This window comes from Xiphophorus couchianus, chromosome 8 (genome assembly GCF_001444195.1).
Source record: "Xiphophorus couchianus chromosome 8, X_couchianus-1.0, whole genome shotgun sequence".
In the NCBI taxonomy this organism is placed as follows: Eukaryota; Metazoa; Chordata; class Actinopteri; order Cyprinodontiformes; family Poeciliidae; genus Xiphophorus; species Xiphophorus couchianus.
In genome coordinates this window covers 13,796,647-13,815,060 of record NC_040235.1, presented here as the reverse complement: position 1 = coordinate 13,815,060, position 18,414 = coordinate 13,796,647, and the positions used below count along the sequence as shown (strand labels likewise).

Below are 18,414 nucleotides of genomic sequence, written 5' to 3'. Positions count from 1 at the left end.
GGAAGAGACAATAATGCCGATAATTAAAATGACGTCGATAGTTGTAATTTATCGTACGATTAATTGATTTATCGTTTATCCCGACAGGCCTATTGATGATTAACCTTATCTTTTCCAAAAGGTTTACACATTTTGCTGCATTACCATAATGTTTATAACAAAACAGCCTGAAAGTAAAGCTCTGTTTTCACATGCTGTACATCCCCTTTCCTTCCACCTTTCTCTCTTTCTCCACGTACACTATTAACCAGCCCTCTCCCCTCCCTCTTTCTGCCCCACAGACAAACAGAAGATATAAAGCTAAGTGTTGATAGTGTGCTTCAGTCACAGTGGACTCATTGCTAAAGCTTTCCTATCCAACACTTCCACTCTGAGCAAAATGGCCTGGGAATATTTTGGATTCTCCCGCTCCTTAGAAAACCAAAGGAGTCAATCTCCCACCACCCGCATCAACAATGCAGCTGACATCTCTGTTATTGTCATCTACTTTCTGGTTGTCTTGGCTGTGGGAATTATTGTAAGTGTTGCAAACTGTCAACTTGTTGAAAGTCTGTTTACATGATTTATTTACAATTGTGTAGCTGTGAGTTGTAAATTACTTAAGCAAACTGCTACAAAAATGTAATGCTTTTTTTGTTGCTGCTTTAGGTAAAACAAACAGATTAAACATTTTTTTTGCACAATAATGGATCATAAAGGAGTGTCATGGCTACACTGTATACTACTCCTGGTGTTTTGTGCTGCTCAGTGTATAGAACACTAACTTAGAGCTAAAATATATAAGCTTGTTTTGCAAAAGTTTATGTATTTCCTTGTCCTGTTGCAGGCTATGGTCCGCACCAATCGATCCACTGTGGGTGGCTATTTCCTCGCAGGGAGGAGTATGGTGTGGTGGCCAGTGGGTATCTGACAACAAATGAGAAACATGTTTTGTTCTTTTGCTATTTTTTTTTGTTTTGTTATTTTGCTAGTTCTCAGCCTTGAGAACTATTACAGTTGTGATGAAAAATAGGTATGATTAAAAAGAAGTTCACTCTTCTTACCAGGGGTGACATGTTGGTCACATACATGTTAGATTGGATTGAATGGAAAAGAAGCAGCAAAAATCCAATTTTTTGTTTTTGTTCAAAATAGGCTGGAAACTTTTGAAATGAAGCTGAATCTGTAGCTTCACAAGCCCCAGCATGGTAAATATGAATTGAGGCCTTAAATAGAAGAATTAGTCAGAAGAAATAATAAAAAAGGAAAAATATAAAAAACAAAAAACAACTACTGAAGCTTGGCTTGTTAGGACAGGTTTACAGGAGAATGCTGAACACTGAAAAACCAGGTTTGCAAAGTGGTAACAAGAGTGGAACCATGAGACTTTTGTAAAAACTAACAGATGAGACCAAAGACATCAGAAAAAAGAATACATTCCTGCAAACATGACCAAATTAAACAACGCTGTAAGTGAGGTGGTTTAGTCGATCTTGTCTACTCCCGAGTTAACTTTTAACCTCATAAGAAAGACAATGATCTCCCATCTATAAAACATAATGAGGTGAAGTTTTTTATTGTCACAGTTTAGAGGAGTTGAATATTGCAACATAATCAAAAAGTTAATTGTATTCAATAATCAAATTAAAAAACTTACTGCATACTATGTATATATGTTAGTGAATAGGGTTCATTATGATGATTTTAGAAATGATAAACGAACTACCCATGCCTCCCACAAAATAAGAAAGAAATAACACCAATAAGAAATGGTTTGGCAAAGTTAAGGCCTACACAATCTTATGGAGGATTGCTGATTTGACAGATGTCTAGCACAATATCAGTCAGGAAAGTCACAAAAAGGTAATGCTAAAGAAGCTGAGTGTTCACAAAGGACTGTATCCAAACAGGTTAATAGCAAATTGACTAGAAGGAAAAAGTGACATAGAAAACGATTTTTCCACAACAGGACTGACAAGCAGAGCCTTTTCAATCTTTTTTATTCGGAGATTCATAAGATGTGGGCTGTGGTCAGAGTTAGAGTCTCAAGAGCCTCCACACACAGTCTCATCCAGGACATGAGCTACAACTTTTGCATTCCTTGCATTAAACCTGTCCTGAATGAGATGTCATATCATCTTGTGTGGGCCTTAAAGACAGAAAATGTTCCAAATGTGTTTATCAGCAGAGCAAATCATCTGGTATTTATTGATTGTTTTGGGACCCCTTTGTAAATTAAACAGATATTTCTTTTTTACAGATCGGAGCATCGCTCTTTGCCAGCAACATTGGCAGCGGCCACTTTGTAGGGATTGCTGGTACTGCTGCAGCTGCTGGAATTGCCATTGGTGGATTTGAGTGGAACGTGAGTATTTGTGGTCTGTTTTCCAAATAGGAAATTCAAGATCTCATGATGCAAAAAAATTTAAAATTAAAAATTCTTTTAATGTTTAATATTTTAGTAGTCAGTTTCAATGTTTTGCCATGTTTTGTTTGTTCCAGGCTCTTATTGTTGTCGTTATTCTGGGATGGCTCTTTGTGCCGATCTACATCAAAGCTGGGGTAAGGAGCATGTGTATTTTCTGTTGAAAAATGCACCCATTACAGTCATTGTGCCTTGATAACGCAAAATATCATCAAATTTGTCAAGGTGGTCACTATGCCTGAGTACCTGAAGAAGAGGTTCGGAGGACAGCGCATTCGTATTTATCTCTCTGTGCTCTCCCTCTTCCTCTACGTCTTCACAAAGATCTCTGTATGTTTTTTTTCTTTTTCTAATCTTTGAAACTTTCAACAACGCATTTAACAAATTAAAGTAAAAGATCCTTTCTGTCTCCTCGCAGGCCGACATGTTCTCTGGTGGCATTTTCATCCAGCAGGCTCTTGGACTGAACATCTACGTTGCTGTTATCGCTCTATTGGCGATTACTGCGCTGTACACCGTCACAGGTGCATCCTCAGGAAGAAATTCACTTCCTGTTTGGAGATCAACATTTTCCTCATAAACCTAGCCTACAAATAGTCTTATCTATGTAAAAGACACCCTGAGTGAGGGTAAAGTCTTCTCAAGGCTGAATGCACTGGGTAGATCAAAAAACACATGTAAAAAGAAAACTCCTCCTTTCCTGGCTTGTATATTTGTGGTGAGTTTGTGGTTAATTGCCCATGGACTACAATAAGACTCAAATAGCCCTCTAATAATTGCTGCTCTGCAATAATCCACACATACCTTCACATAACTTTTACAACACAAGCGGAAAAAGAACACTTACATAAAAACAAGATAATCCTATTCTCTCTAGTGCACATGTTACTGTCTACGCTTCTGAATAAAAAATGTTACATATTGCTAACGCCATGTTTTATCTCAGGTGGACTGGCTGCAGTGATATATACAGACACCTTACAAACAATCATCATGGTTATTGGATCCTTCATTCTCATGGGTTTTGGTAATAAGCAATAATCCTTATTTATCATTTTATCTTGCACTATTGATTTGTTTTATTGTTTTATAGTCTAACCATCTCTCCCTGTTTACCCTCAGCTTTCAATGAAGTGGGGGGCTATGAAAATTTCGAGACACACTACATGACTGCAGTTCCCACAAACACCACTAACATCAGTGCAGAGTGCTACGAGCCTCGGAAAGACGCCTTCCATCTTTTTAGAGATCCAGTAAAAGGAGACCTGCCTTGGCCTGGCCTGGTGTTTGGACTCACCATCCAGGCCACCTGGTACTGGTGCACTGATCAGGTTGGTAAAAATACAATCAGTACATTTGACTGTGTGGATGCTTTACTTCCACTGACTCAGTAACTCAGTTTTACTGCATACCAGAAACAATCTAAGGCCATAAACTCATCCAGTTGATTTTTACATAACCGTATGCGCATTCACGCTCTTTTATCTCGCCTGTTTTGGACAGAATCACTGAGGCGGTCTAAGGTTGCCAGCTGATAGTGAAGAGCCATGTCATATAACAGCCCTTTGGAGTAAAAGAGTGATCTATGAGCTGAATTGCAATTACTTTACAAATATTTTGCTAACCTCCTGAGATTTCTTGGACCTGTAGTTGCCTAGACACAAATTCTTCAGTTCACAAATGAATACTGGCATCTTTTTTTTTTACTTTAACACCAACAGTAAATGTAAAACAGAGCAAATTTGACCGATTTTCAAATGAGAGAAAGTACTTGTGTGTGTCTCTGTTGGTTAGCTGTTATTGAAATAATGTTAGTCATAGTGAATGATGTTTATGTTCTGTTGCTATGTAATGTGCACGACAAGCTATGCTAAATGTGTCTAAAGTGTAGGTAAATGGACATACTGTATGATCTAATCTAAAGACTGTCAACAGTCACGTCTGCCATGTTGTTTTTTTTTTAACAAAAGATAAGAAATGCCCAGTGCATGTAATTGCATGTAATAGTCGTTACCCTAATATTACTATGAGTCATACTTCTACTTAGCTTTTGTTTTCCAACATTGCCATTTATTAATATATGGCTCAGTTAAAATGATTCATCTCAAAAGCCCCATTTGCCTTAAATTGAAATCACCAATATGTTTGTGCTTTATCTGCTCACTTAAAGTTGCATGCACAAAATAGTTTTTAATTTTCAGGCACATCCACCACAACCATTTTCAATTTATTGAAATTACTTTAGAGATTTTCTGAGTGAGGAAATTTAAATGACATAAAGCAGCAACAGCTCTGCTAAGACATTCTAATATTTTTCTTGATACAGTAGAAGTATTAAGTATTTAACACCTATATGTTAAATTTTTTGTCCATCTTTTTGTGCAGGTGATTGTCCAGCGTTGCCTCTCAGCCAAGAATCTCTCTCATGTGAAAGCAGGTTGCATTTTGTGTGGTTACTTGAAGCTGCTGCCCATGTTTCTCATGGTTTTTCCTGGAATGATAAGCAGGATCTTGTATCCTGGTGCGTGTTTTGATGTTTCCAAGTTCTGTTGTCTTGAGGAAAAAATCTGTTGTAAAACAACAATAAAGTCTAAACAATTTCTTAAAACATTCAGATGTGGTGGCATGTGTGGTCCCAGAAGAATGTAATAAATACTGTGGAGCTAGCGTTGGATGCAGCAACATTGCCTATCCCAAACTGGTTGTGGATCTTATGCCAAATGGTGAGCGAATCAACATTGTCTTAAAATTTGAATCAACACATTTGTGTCTTTATGTCTTCTTTAACCTTTGTGTATCTCTCTTCAGGTCTGAGGGGTTTGATGCTGTCAGTGATGATGGCCTCTCTAATGAGCTCCCTCACTTCAATATTTAACAGTGCTAGTACTCTCTTCACCATGGACATTTATACTAAGGTCCGTCCTCGTGCCAAAGAAAGGGAACTGATGATTGCTGGCAGGTAAAACCGTTTTCGCTTGATTCTAATATGATTATTTTTTGTATGCTTGACTTTAGCCATGACTCTTTGTCTATTCTACCTTTCAGGGTGTTCATTGTGATCCTTATTGGAATAAGCATTGCCTGGATTCCTATAGTGCAGTCAGCCCAGAGTGGTCAGCTCTTTGACTACATCCAGTCAATCACCAGCTATCTCACTCCACCTGTGGCCGCTGTCTTCATGCTGGGCATGTTCTGTAAACGAGTTAATGAAACTGTGAGTTTCCTTTTAGTTTACAGTTGATCTTATAGTTGCATGAACTGAGGATATTACCACTTGATAGAAAAAGCACTTTATTGATCCCTTGAATTTAGTCATCTGGACAAATAAGGCAGCCTCTTGAGACATGAAGAAGAACAGTCAGTCACCATGACTGAGGTTGTTAAAAAGCTTCTTATTGGAAAGGCTCTGCACATCATGGACCTGCAATGGTTGAAATGCCTGTTTAATGCTGTGAGAAGAATTGTAGCTGTGGTGTAACAGAGCTGGATAGTGGTTCTAGTCTTTAAGAGAGAAAACCAATGAATCACTTTTTTAGCCTCCTTATAAAAAAAAAATAAGAAAATATGGTAGTTTTCGTTCCAAAGTGGCCATCAGATAACAAACTATGGGTACTAATGAGTTTCTTATTTACTCAGTTTTAAGGCTGTGGACCCACACCAGTCATCCAGAAGTGACTATTTCCTAACGAAACACAACACAAATATACTTTATTGATACTGTAATTTATAGCCACAAAAAAATCTCTGTTTTGTTATAAAGAAAAGGTATTTTTAGTTTCTGTCACATCAACCAAAGATGATGTAACGTTATTTGGGAGGGTTATGTTGAAGGAGGATTTTTGTTATTTTTTGACAGAATTAGATATCTTACCTGTTTTAGCTTTGTTGTGAAGCCAAATTTATTGATGCAGCATACATTACAGAGTTGTATTGATTTAAGCTAGACATCAGTAGGTGGATTATTGTTTTAATAGTGTGTCTTCTTTCTTTCTTCTTTTTACAGGGTGCCTTTTTCGGACTCACAATTGGCCTAGTAATAGGATTAACCAGGATGATCACAGAGTTTATCTATGGGACAGGGAGCTGTGTTAACCCGAGTGACTGTCCTACCATCATCTGTGGAGTGCACTACCTCTACTTTGGGATGATCCTGTTCCTTGTCTCTTGTATCCTCATACTTGGAATCTCCCTAATGACCAAGCCCATCGATGACAAGCATGTACGGGACAGCTTTGTGATAAGAGTAGCTTAATCTGTAACTTTCCAAATCAGTAATTGTTCACAGGAAGACTATCCACTGTGAACCTCAATCAGCAGAAAGGGAATATGAACTTCCTGCACAAACTCTTTTACATTTTTTCTGCTTATGATTACATTATATCCAAATTCTTGTTAAAGTAAAATAATAGAGTAAAATAAAATCTTAGTATGCAGTTTCTAGGTGAAGTTCAAGATGGTGAAGAAGTTAGCAGCTAAGAATACTGTACTTTGAAGACTTTTTTGCTAATTTATAGTCTCCATGAACTTCAAGATTTTCTTTATTACACCAATCAAAAGACAAAATGCATTTACAGAAGAATTCATGTTTATATCAATTGCAGCAATCTGCAGTTGCTAAAATGCACTTCACTTACTTTGTTGACTTTGTTCACTGAAGGCTGCAGTATGTAACTTTTATAAAAGTATGTTTTTTACATTTGTTAAAACTGTCACCATGTTGTGACAGTATAATATGAGACAGGCAATCTGTGAAAAAGATAACTTCCTCTTGTCATCTGCAGAAATTCACCTCTTCTAGTCAGAAACAACCAATCAGAGCTAAGAGGAGGATCTAAGCACTGTCAATCACCTCATGTACATGGTGCTCAATGTGCAACAGCATCCTGTTTTATGAAAACCATTTATCTGCCATCATCGATGGCCATGCTAACTAGCCTGAGCATTCATGCAGTCTTTGTTGTGGTGAACCAGCTGTAGTGCATCAGAGAGAAAGGGGGAGTGTGTTAGGGGTGGGTACACAAGGTGATTGACAGCACCAAGACCCTCCTCTTGGCTCTAAGTTCCTTCTGACAAAGCAGAGTATTTGTTCTTTTTTCACATATCATGTGTCTCGTACCATACTGTCACAACATGGTGATAGTTTTAACAAATATGTAAAAAAAACAAAAAAAAAAACATCCATCTCTGATATTAAACATATGATGGATAAACATATTATCCAATATGTCTATCCTTGTGGGGTCAAGAGGGGTGATGGTGCCTAACTCTAGCAGTCAACAGGCAAGAGTATAAATCAGACTGTTTTATAAAAATTACATCCTGCTGCTTTAAACCTATACAACATACATGATTTGTGCTGCAATAGTTGGACATTTTTATGAGCTCTTTAAAGTTTGTCTCACATAATATGTTGTGTTATTTTCCCAGCTGTACCGATTGTGCTGGAGTCTGAGGAACCGTACAGAGGAAAGAGTGGACATTGATCCGGATGACTGGATTGGGGATCATGATGACGACGACGACAGTAAAATTGATGTAGAAGGTATAGAGAACACGTACAGTTTACACTTCATAAGATTGAAGTTGCTTTAAAGATAGCTGTATTTTTCACATGACTTTATTTTGATACAAAAATCTCTTTGCCTTTATTCCAGAACCTAAGAAAAAGCCAAATTTCTTCAAGAAAATGCTAATGTCCTTCTGTGGCCTGGAGGAGAACAAAAAGGCACCAAAACTTACTCCAGAGGAGGAAGCAGAACTGAAGAAGCAGCTAACAGATACAACAGAGAAGCCTCTCTGGAGGAACATTGTCAATGCAAATGCCGTCATTCTCCTGTGTGTCGCTGTGTTCTTTCACGGATACTTTGGTTAGTCAAACCCCATAAACATTAAGTGGTCCTGGATCCTGTATTTTGCATGGATTTAAATTATAACAAAACCATTAACGCTGATCCTGTGTGCTATCATTCTTCCTGTATTGGCCAACTGGTCTCACAAAGGACACAAAGTGTATTTTTCTCAAAGCATCTTCCTTTTCAGTTAACTTTTTCCTGGTATTTGTAACCTGGAGTGAACCAGTAAATAATGTTGTAACATATTAACACATCAAACTTGTTAGGATGTCCAAATTCTCACATATTTATTCTGACTTCCATATCCTCTTATCATATTTGTACATATTACCGTTATGACCTGGACGGTGTCTTTTTGTTGTGGTGCAAAGAGAGAAGCTCTGTAATTGAGAACAGCTTATACAAGTACCTTCAAACTTTCTTTTTATTTTCCCATGAAGTTAAAAAATGTATTTTTTGGCAAATATTCATTGTGATACTGCACACATTAGGCGATAATTTGTTTTATCTGCAGTTCCCTGTCTTTTGTGAATGAAAATATAAACGCCTTTTATTTTCTTAAGTTTACAGATAATTGCTGTTTATATCACCAGCTGCTACATTAAGTCATTATGAAACAGGGACAACGTGACAAAAACTATGTACCTGGAAGAAGTTAGTAATATTTAACCAGTAAAGGACAAACGAGATGGTTGTAAATTCCCTCAGAATGTATGTCTGCTACCTCATTCATCGACTTCAGTTGGGTTTTCTCATATTGTGTGCTCAAAGTCCACAAGTGCTGCCACTTCTAACATCCATACACATAACAGTGTGTGTTGTTTTAGGTGTTAATGAATAAAGCCATCTCAGGGAGAGAGAGTTAGGAATTATTAGAAAGCACTCAGACTCTCTTTGCTTCCACCTAGTGGTGTAAAAATGATTTGTAAGTAAAAGAAAAATGTAAAATAGATTTTCACTGTTGTCTGTTTTGCATATTTAATTTTTTGCCTAACTGTCATACCACAAATGCTTTTAGTCACCAAAGAAATGTGCATGCCTACGTGACTATTTTTTAATTGCATATATGATGTTTTATGTTTCTTAAAAATATATTTTACGGACGTGCCGTGGTGGCGTAGGGGATAGCTCGACCCATATGTGGAGGCCTTGAGTCCTCGACACGGCCGTCGCGGGTTTGACTCCCGGACCCGATGATATTTCATGTCTTCCCCCCTCTCCTGTTTCCTGTCATCTTACTTTCATATAAGGGACACTAGAGTCTGCAAAAGGCCCCCTTGAGGGGTAAAAAAAATATATATATCATTTACAGCATTATCTTGTTCTTTTTTAGCTAACTCTGTACATTTATTCAATGCAACCAGCATGCTGTTACCAAATGCTTTATTACCATTGCCTTGACAGTGGTCACGTTCTTCCATAAGATTTCCTCAGTCATCACCTCCTGATCCAGGAACTGTACATGACTGCATAACTGATAAGACTATCAATCAGATTGTGTTGTCTAAGAATTAGCAAGTCAAAGGTCATTAATTAGTATTTATTAGACAGAACATTTTGTCTTTTACCAATAAATCAAATGGTAATTATCAGCTCAAGAGATTTTCTAAATATAACTAATGAGACTTAAAGAGACCAAGGTTACATTTTGATTTTGTTTAACCTTGGAGCTTCCTCCTCACAGATCACCCCTTCCCCACACAGCTCCACCAGACTAGCGGCAGCAGAAATCAGCAAACATTCAGTTTATGGTTATAAACAGCATAACAGAAAGACATTGCTGAGTCTGCATAATGATATGAAGGCAGCGTTAGAAAGAGCAGTAGCTTCTTCAAGAAACGGGCCAATTTCCAGGTGTCATATTATGAAGTCAAATTACTTTTAAGTCATGTTTAATAATTATAGCATTTTTATAACAATTCAAGGTAACCTAGTTACCAATGAAATGGAAATGTGCGATGAAATGGAAATGTGCCTGGAAAATACATAATACTGTCCCTTTAAAATAATATTAAAAAACTCTCTCTACTCAGCACACAACAACATTTCTGAGCATGTACAGTTTATGTATATGTTCAGGCACATCAAGATAACAAAACTATTATCAGCTGAGTAGATTTGAAGACAACAATTTTGCTGTGCAAGAATAATTACTAATAAAAATACATTTCCTGCTGTTACACTCAACACTAGACTCCTAGACAGGATTAGCTTTAACCTTGGCTGCCATCTTGATTGTAGGCACCACAAAGCAACTATTTAGGTGTAACGGGTGTACACATATTTGTATCCGTCCAAAACATCTGGTACTGTGCTGTCAGTTTGATAGTTTTTTACAGAAACAAACTTCTTGGTTGAATAAAAATACTTCTAGACCTAATTCTTTCTGGCAGAAGGATGATGTTTTTGGCCCAATTTCATGTGGTAACAAAGCTTATGCTGCCCTCACAATGTGTTGCTCTTACAAAGCTAGACAGCTAGCTAACACTTGAGTTGTTGAAAATAATCCAGTCCTTGTTAGTTTTCTTGTTTTATTTTGCAACTCTTTGCTGGTTTGTTTTTCTTTTCTTTTCCTTTATTTTATTTTAGTTTTTTGTAAAACTGTAACAAAACACAAAAGCATACATCAGCTACAGGTACAGAAAACAATTAGGCAAACATGTGACTCCCAATTCTCTCCAATTAGCTAACGATGTAGCTTTAAATATTGGTTGGGAAACATAAAACTTTTCTACAAAATATTACACAATGCTGGAATATCGATTAATAAAATGAACTTACAGACAAATAGTGTCCAAGGAACAAACGTGTCTGAAGGACAGACGAAGACACCAACCGTACAGCTGGACGAGTTCTGCTTGACTGATCGAATTAAATATGTAAACAATGTCCACTAGGTGTCAGTAAGGGTCCATAGTTTAACTTAAAATTTACCAACCAAACAAAACATAATGATGGAGTCAGCACACTCCCCGCTTGGCAAAATATTATTTTGACACCATAAGAATAGAAAACTGTCTCTGTCCATCTTCAAAAGCCTTCAGAAAGCAGAACAATAATTTCTGAGACAGGTCTGTGGAAAATCTTGGCATGTCCCCCTTTTGTAGTCTTCACTTCTACTTTGCGTACAATTTTGTCACTGCTTGGTAAGGTTTTCACAATAATTCCAATGGGCCAATCGTTCCTGTGGGCTTGACTGTCTTTAAGCAAAACAACATCTCCGATCTTTATGTTTTTCTCTTGCTGAGTCCATTTCCTGCGCACTTGTAGAGTGGACAAATATTCTTGTTTCCATCTCTTCCAGAAAGTGTCTGCAAGACACTGGACATGTTTCCATTGTTTACCTTGGAGAACACCCATCTTGAATTCACCAGAAGGAGCTGACACTGTGCTTGTCTTTTGAGTAAGCAACATGGCTGGAGTGAGGATTGTTGGCATCTCAGGATCATTAGACACAGGCACCAAAGGTCTGGCATTCATAATCACCATGACTTCAGCCATGAGAGTGCTCAAAACCTCGTCTGTGAGATGAGTGTGTCCTGTTTGAAGTAACATAGCATCCAGAATGCGTCTGGATACACCGATAAGTCTCTCCCATGAACCACCCATGTGTGATGAATGTGGTGGGTTAAAGATCCATGTGCATCCTTTGCTTTGGAGATAGGATTCAACCACTGCCTCTTTGGAGATGATGTTCAGTTCTCTGCATGCACCCACAAAGTTGGTTCCCCTGTCAGATCGGAGAAGTTTAGCAGGACCACGGATAGCAAAAAATCTCCTCAGAGAGTTGATAAAGCTATCTGTTGACATGGATTCCACCAGCTCTATGTGCACAGCTCTGGTTGACATACAAGTGAAAAGGACTGCCCACCGTTTACTATTAGCACTTCCTCCTCTCGTGCGACGTGTACTAATGGTCCATGGTCCAAAGATATCAAGGCCTACATTTGTGAATGGAGGTTCAGGTGTAAGTCTGTCTGTCGGCAGATCTGCCATTTTCTGTTTTTGTAGATGTCCACGTAGCTTGCGGCAGATGACGTATTTATGGATTACAGAAGACACTAGACGCTTAGCTCCAATAATCCAATAACCAGCAGCTCGAATAGCTCCTTCTGTTATGTGGCGACCTTGGTGAGCCACTTCCTTATGAAAAAATCTCACAAGTAATGTGGCAATGTGGCATGTTCGGGGAATGATCAATGGATGTTTCTCTTCGTTTGACATCTCTGCAGATGAAATACGACCTCCAACTCTCAGCAAATCATTACCGTCTTACACAGGGTTAAGTTTCCGAAGTGGGCTTTGTTTAGGAAATGTCGCTCCTTTCTCAAGACACTTAAATTCATCTTTGAAAGCCTCTTGTTGGATGTCATGAATGATTAGAGTTTCAGCCTTTCTGAGCTCCACTGTACTGGGTATTTTGGCAAAACGTTTCCCCGTTTCACGTTTTGCATCCTCATGATTCTTCTTAAAGGAGACGGCGACACTCATGAGTCTGGTGTTACAGAGTCTTGTCCAGTCTGAGAATCGCTCAAATCGATGTGAACCTAACTGTCCTGATGAGGTGTGGGTAGTCAGAACTGTCACAATGGGTCTAATTTCAACATCCATTTCAGGTTCCACCAGACTGAAGTTGTTGGTTTCAGGGGGCTTTTCTGCAGAATCTGATGTCAAAAAACTGGGACCAGTAAACCAGCTGGTCTGTTGTAAGCACTCTGCTGCAGTAAACCGGGTGGCATGGTCTGCAGGGTTCTGATTTGTGGAAACATATCGCCACTGGTTTGGACAAGAGGATTGCCTTATTCTTGCCACTCTGTTGGACACATACACATAAAATCTTCTTGAAGAATTATGGATGTAGCCAAGTACAATCTTGCTGTCTGTAAAAAATTTAACTGCATCCACACTGATGTCTATTTCCTCTTGGATCACTTCGTACAGCTGTACAGCCAACACGGCAGCACAAAGTTCCAGGCGTGGAATAGTGTGTGCAGGTTTTGGAGCCAGCTTGGACTTACCCATAACAAAGCCAACGTGGTATGTTCCATCAACATCAGCTGCTCTCATGTAGGCTACAGCTCCTATTGCGAGTGTAGATGCATCTGAAAAAATGCATAACTCTTTCTTTAGCAGTGATGTGGGTGACATGGGAAAATAACTTCTCCTAATGTGTAGATCCTCCAGGACTGTCAGAGAGTTTTTCCATGCGTTCCATTCTGCTTCTTTCTCAGAAGGTAGTGGAGAATCCCACTCATCTTGTTGTGATGAGAGTTCACGCAGAAGAGCTTTTCCTTGCATTATTATTGGGGCCACATATCCCAAGGGGTCAAAGAGACTATTTACTGTAGATAGAATGCCTCTCTTGGTGAATGGTTTTGGTTCACTTGAAACCTGGAATGTGAAGCTGTCGGTTTCTAAATTCCAAGAAAGTCCAAGGCTTCGCTGGAGAGGGAGGGGATCTGCACCAAGCTCCAACTCCTTCAAATCACTTGCTCGGTCTTCTTTAGGTAAGGCTTCCATTACTTGGTTGCTGTTTGATGCTACCTTGTGCAGTCTTATATTGGATTCTGCAAGCATCTGTTTTGTTCTTTTCAGGAGGTCCACTGCTTCATCAGGTGTGGTAACTGAAATTAGTCCGTCGTCAACATAGAACTGTCTCTGCACAAACTGTCTTGCATCATAACCATGTTCATTCTCACCCTTTATAGCAGCTCGTCTCATGCAGTATATTGCAACGGCAGGTGATGGTGTGTTTCCAAACACGTGGACTTCATTCTGTACTCTGCAATGTTCTTGTCAAGGTTATCTTCATACCAGAGGAAACGGAGATAATCTCTATGATCCTCTCTGACAAGAAAACAGTAGAACATTTGCTGCACATCTGCTGTCACAGCTACCAGTTCTCTTCGAAACCTCAGAAGAACTCCTATCAGAGTGTTGTTCAAATCTGGCCCCTTCAGAAGTACATCATTTAAAGACACTCCTTCATATGCAGCACTTGAATCAAACACCACCCTGATCTGTCCTGGTTTTTTCGGGTGGTAGACACCAAATGTTGGAAGATACCAATGCTCTTTACCTTCTTCTAAAGGGGGTGCTAGTTCAGCTTGGTCTTTATCAAGCATTTTCTGGATGAACTCCTTGAAGTGTTCTTTCATGTCTGGCTTTTTCTCCAAAGTTTTTCTGAGTGAGTCAAGGCGCTTCATTGCATGTTCCCGGTTACTTGTAAGAAGTTGTCTTGGAGAGTAAAATGGTAAAGGGGCTACCCAGCTGTGATCCTCATTTTGGTAGACTTCTTTATCCATAATGCTCAGAAAGGTTTTGTCGTTTACAGACAATCCCGATTTGTTATCATCTTGGTTCTATCAAATACTGCATGTTCGTGATTCTCTGAGTACATAGGTTGAATAATGTCTTCACGAACAAGGGGGTGGATCTGATGTTGTGAGGTGCCATAGTTCTCCTTTATTCGGATACTGTTCGGACATGGACTGAGAAAGGATGTGTGCCCACTCTGCAACACGTTTGCCTTAAAGGCACTGACCTTTGTAGATCCATGAAAACTTCCCACACAAACGTCACCTACTACAACCCAACCCAGGTCAAGTCGCTGTGCATATGGAGCATCATGAGGTCCATTTATTTGCTCTCTCATCTTATGCACTCGTAGGACATCTCTTCCTAGCAGCAGCAGGATAGGAGCATCTGGGTCCACTGCTGGAATCTTATGGGTGATTGACTTTAGATGGGAGTGATGTTGTGCTGCTTCAGGTGAAGGTATTTCCAGTCTGTCATCTGGCACCATGTCACATTCAATTAAGGTAGGAAGTGGTATCTGTACTTTTCCATCCATAGACTTGAGAACAAAGTTATCAGCTCTTCTGCCGGACGTCTCTGTAGTTCCAGAACAGGTTTTTAATGTGTATGGAGCTGTGTTGGCCTTAAGTCCAAACAAGTCAAAAAACTCTGTCTTAGCAAGAGATTTGTTGCTCTGCTCATCAAGAACAGCATACATTTTAACTGCTTTGTCTTCTCTTCCTACAGGGTATGCTTTAACTAAACAAATCTTAGCACATGAACGTGAACCGTCTAGGTTATTACAAACCTCTGTGCACTTTGATGTGATGGGTGTATCTTCACCTGGCTCCCCACTTTCCTCTTTGTCAGGGCCACAGGTCTCCGTTGTAGTTGAAGGAGGATTTGGATGTAAAGCTGTTATGTGTGCCTCACTTTGACACTCAAAACATTTAATGGTTGCTTTGCAATCCTTTGCCATGTGCTGAGTCGATCCACAACACCTGTAGCAGATATAGTTATCTTTAAGATAAGCTTTGCGTTCTCCAATGGGTTTGTTCCTAAAGGTTCTGCACTTTTGGAGTGGATGTGGCTTTTTGTGAATTGGACATTCCCGAGCTGGATCTATGACCATTTTCTTCGATGAAAGAGTAGTGCGATCTGCAGACTTTGAAGGAATTTCTGTTTTGTGTGTTGACACCGAAAGACTGCTGTTATATCTGGTCTTCTTATCTGACTTTGAGAACATGTAGCTGCTTGAGGTGGTAAACACAAAACTAGGATCATTTCTCACCTTAGCCTGATTTCTGACAAACTGAGAGAAGAAAGAAAATGGAGGAAATGGCACTTCATAGTCCTCTTTGTACTTGGATGCTTGAGTTATCCATTTTTCTTGTAAGTTGTGAGGCAACTTTTCCACTATGGGATTTACGCCACGAGCTGTGTCCAGATAAGTAAGGCCCTAGCAAGTATCCTTCTACTTTTGCACATTCTAGCTCAAGTAGAATGTCACCAAGTTCTCGTAGCTTGCCGTTGTCTCGGTTTGTTAGCTTTGGAAAGTTTTCAATTTTCTTGAACAGTGCATTTTCTATAACTTCTGGCATTCCATAGCATTCCTCTAAACGTTGCCACACCATGCTGAGGCCTGCTGCGGGGTTAAGAACATGAACTGAACGAATTCTCATTGCTTGTTGCGATGAGTCTAACCCAAGCCATTTGACCATCAAGTCCAGTTCCTCTCTGGGTGACAGGTTCAAGTCCTGCGTTGCACCACGAAAAGATGCTTTCCATGACCAATAGTGTTCAGGGCGGTCGTCAAATTTTAAAAGACCCGAACTGACAAACTCACATCTCATCAAGTATTTTGCAAGATCATGTGCTCCTTGTGGCTCTGGTCCAAATCCTCTATCAGATTGATGAGGCTGCTGAGTTCTGTCTAAGTATGTGTGAGGTTGATGCCACATGCTTGGTTTTTCACGTTTCAACTCCAACTCACTTTTCTCCAATTTTGGATAACTGTATCCTTGGCGTGAGGTGGATTCTGCCTCATGTTTCAGAACTGCTTCGCTAGAATCTGGACCTCGTTCCAGTGGCGAAGTGTCACGAAATAGCTCTGCATGCTGCTTGATATAGTTGCTAGTCCGCTCAATAGGAGTGAGTGGTTTTTCTGGAGTGTGCAGTTCTTTTAGCTTCTCCCCGCTTTCAGTCTCTTCCTCTTCATAAGCCGTAGCTTCAGCCGCAGCAGCGGCTGCAACTCTCTGGCTTTGAAGAATGTGGAGACTGGCTTCAAGGTCAGCTTTCTGTTTCATCACACTCGCTTCAAGGTCAGCCTTTTATTTAATTACACTAGCTTCCTTTTCCGCATATGCCAGTTGAGCCTGAGCAGCTTTAGCTTTGGCCCGTGCCTTAACTGCCGACGAAGCAGTAGATACTGACGTCCTACTTGACCGTTGTGAAGAACGAGATGATTTTTTGGATGACTGCGATGCAACATCACTTACTTGCAGAGGTGGTTTTCTCTCAGCTTGTAGCCTGGCATCTATTTCTTGCTCTGCCGAGTTTGGTGACTCCATGGTGTCCTTGGCGTAGTCTTTCTTGTATCTCTTGCCAGAACGTAGACTCATGACGTGTTTGAACCCGCTGCGTAGTTGTCTTTTTACTATGCTGCCCTCACAATGTGTTGCTCTTACAAAGCTAGACAGCTAGCTAACACTTGAGTTGTTGAAAATAATCCAGTCCTTGTTAGTTTTCTTGTTTTATTTTGCAACTCTTTGCTGGTTTGTTTTTCTTTTCTTTTCCTTTATTTTATTTTAGTTTTTTGTAAAACTGTAACAAAACACAAAAGCATACATCAGCTACAGGTACAGAAAACAATTAGGCAAACATGTGACTCCCAATTCTCTCCAATTAGCTAACGATGTAGCTTTAAATATTGGTTGGGAAACATAAAACTTTTCTACAAAATATTACACAATGCTGGAATATCGATTAATAAAATGAACTTACAGACAAATAGTGTCCAAGGAACAAACGTGTCTGAAGGACAGACGAAGACACCAACCGTACAGCTGGACGAGTTCTGCTTGACTGATCGAATTAAATATGTAAACAATGTCCACTAGGTGTCAGTAAGGGTCCATAGTTTAACTTAAAATTTACCAACCAAACAAAACATAATGATGGAGTCAGCACAAAGCTGGTGAGAATGTGTCTTTACAGACATTTAAAAGAGTCCTGAAATGTGGGGTAGAAGTCCAGATTATCCCAAAAATAATATAGAAAGCCAGATTACACTTTACAAATGCACTCAGCAGTAATGTTCTTTTTACTGGACACATATTTTGTGACCTGATGACACAAAATGTGATGTTATACTTCAGGTAGTACTTGTGCAACTCATGTAATTTAGGAAGTTAAAGCCTTGGATGAATTTGGTCTGTTAAATGCACAATGTTTAGGAATGTCCATCAGAAAGCCCTGACTACAGCAATTTATCCAAGCAGGGTCAGTATATCCTATAAATACAATGCACAGTAAATTTCTTCCTACAAAACATTTAATGATTATTCTTTGTGGGTAAGAAAAGTGTTAACTGTTGCCCCACACTGAGGAGAAATGCTGTATCTGATGTGATGCTGATAATAATAATAAGAACAACCACATTACTAAAAACAGAAAAAATGTGATACTAAAGAAATTCTCACTAAAAATCATTTGAGAAACCTTCAGCATGCTACAGCAATGATGAGTGTGTGCTGTGTCCCTTCCCCCATAACATCTTAGCAACTTATAGAACCAATTCATTGTACTGACTGCTGAAACTCTGAACTGATGCTCAGTTTTCCAGTCGCTCATGACATTATG

The 18,414-nt window shown here is 39.3% G+C and overlaps 2 protein-coding genes across 2 annotated transcripts; one reads left to right on the top strand and one right to left on the bottom strand.

Moving 5' to 3' along the window:
• The first annotated feature begins 323 nt into the window (after nucleotides 1–323).
• On the top strand, nucleotides 324–9,208 carry LOC114150081 (sodium/glucose cotransporter 1-like). The gene is made up of 15 exons (XM_028026293.1): nucleotides 324–517; nucleotides 827–898; nucleotides 2,240–2,344; nucleotides 2,482–2,541; nucleotides 2,630–2,734; nucleotides 2,823–2,928; nucleotides 3,351–3,431; nucleotides 3,527–3,735; nucleotides 4,790–4,925; nucleotides 5,020–5,127; nucleotides 5,213–5,363; nucleotides 5,450–5,618; nucleotides 6,408–6,623; nucleotides 7,832–7,946; nucleotides 8,059–9,208. The coding sequence occupies exons 1-15, from the start codon at nucleotides 380–382 to the stop codon at nucleotides 8,274–8,276; spliced, it is 1,989 nt and encodes a 662-aa protein (XP_027882094.1). The 5' UTR covers nucleotides 324–379; the 3' UTR covers nucleotides 8,277–9,208.
• Nucleotides 9,209–11,002: 1,794 nt separating this feature from the next.
• On the bottom strand, nucleotides 11,003–12,222 carry LOC114150069 (uncharacterized). Its single transcript, XM_028026263.1, has one exon. The coding sequence runs from the start codon at nucleotides 12,103–12,105 to the stop codon at nucleotides 11,287–11,289; it is 819 nt and encodes a 272-aa protein (XP_027882064.1). The 5' UTR covers nucleotides 12,106–12,222; the 3' UTR covers nucleotides 11,003–11,286.
• Nucleotides 12,223–18,414: the final 6,192 nt, after the last annotated feature.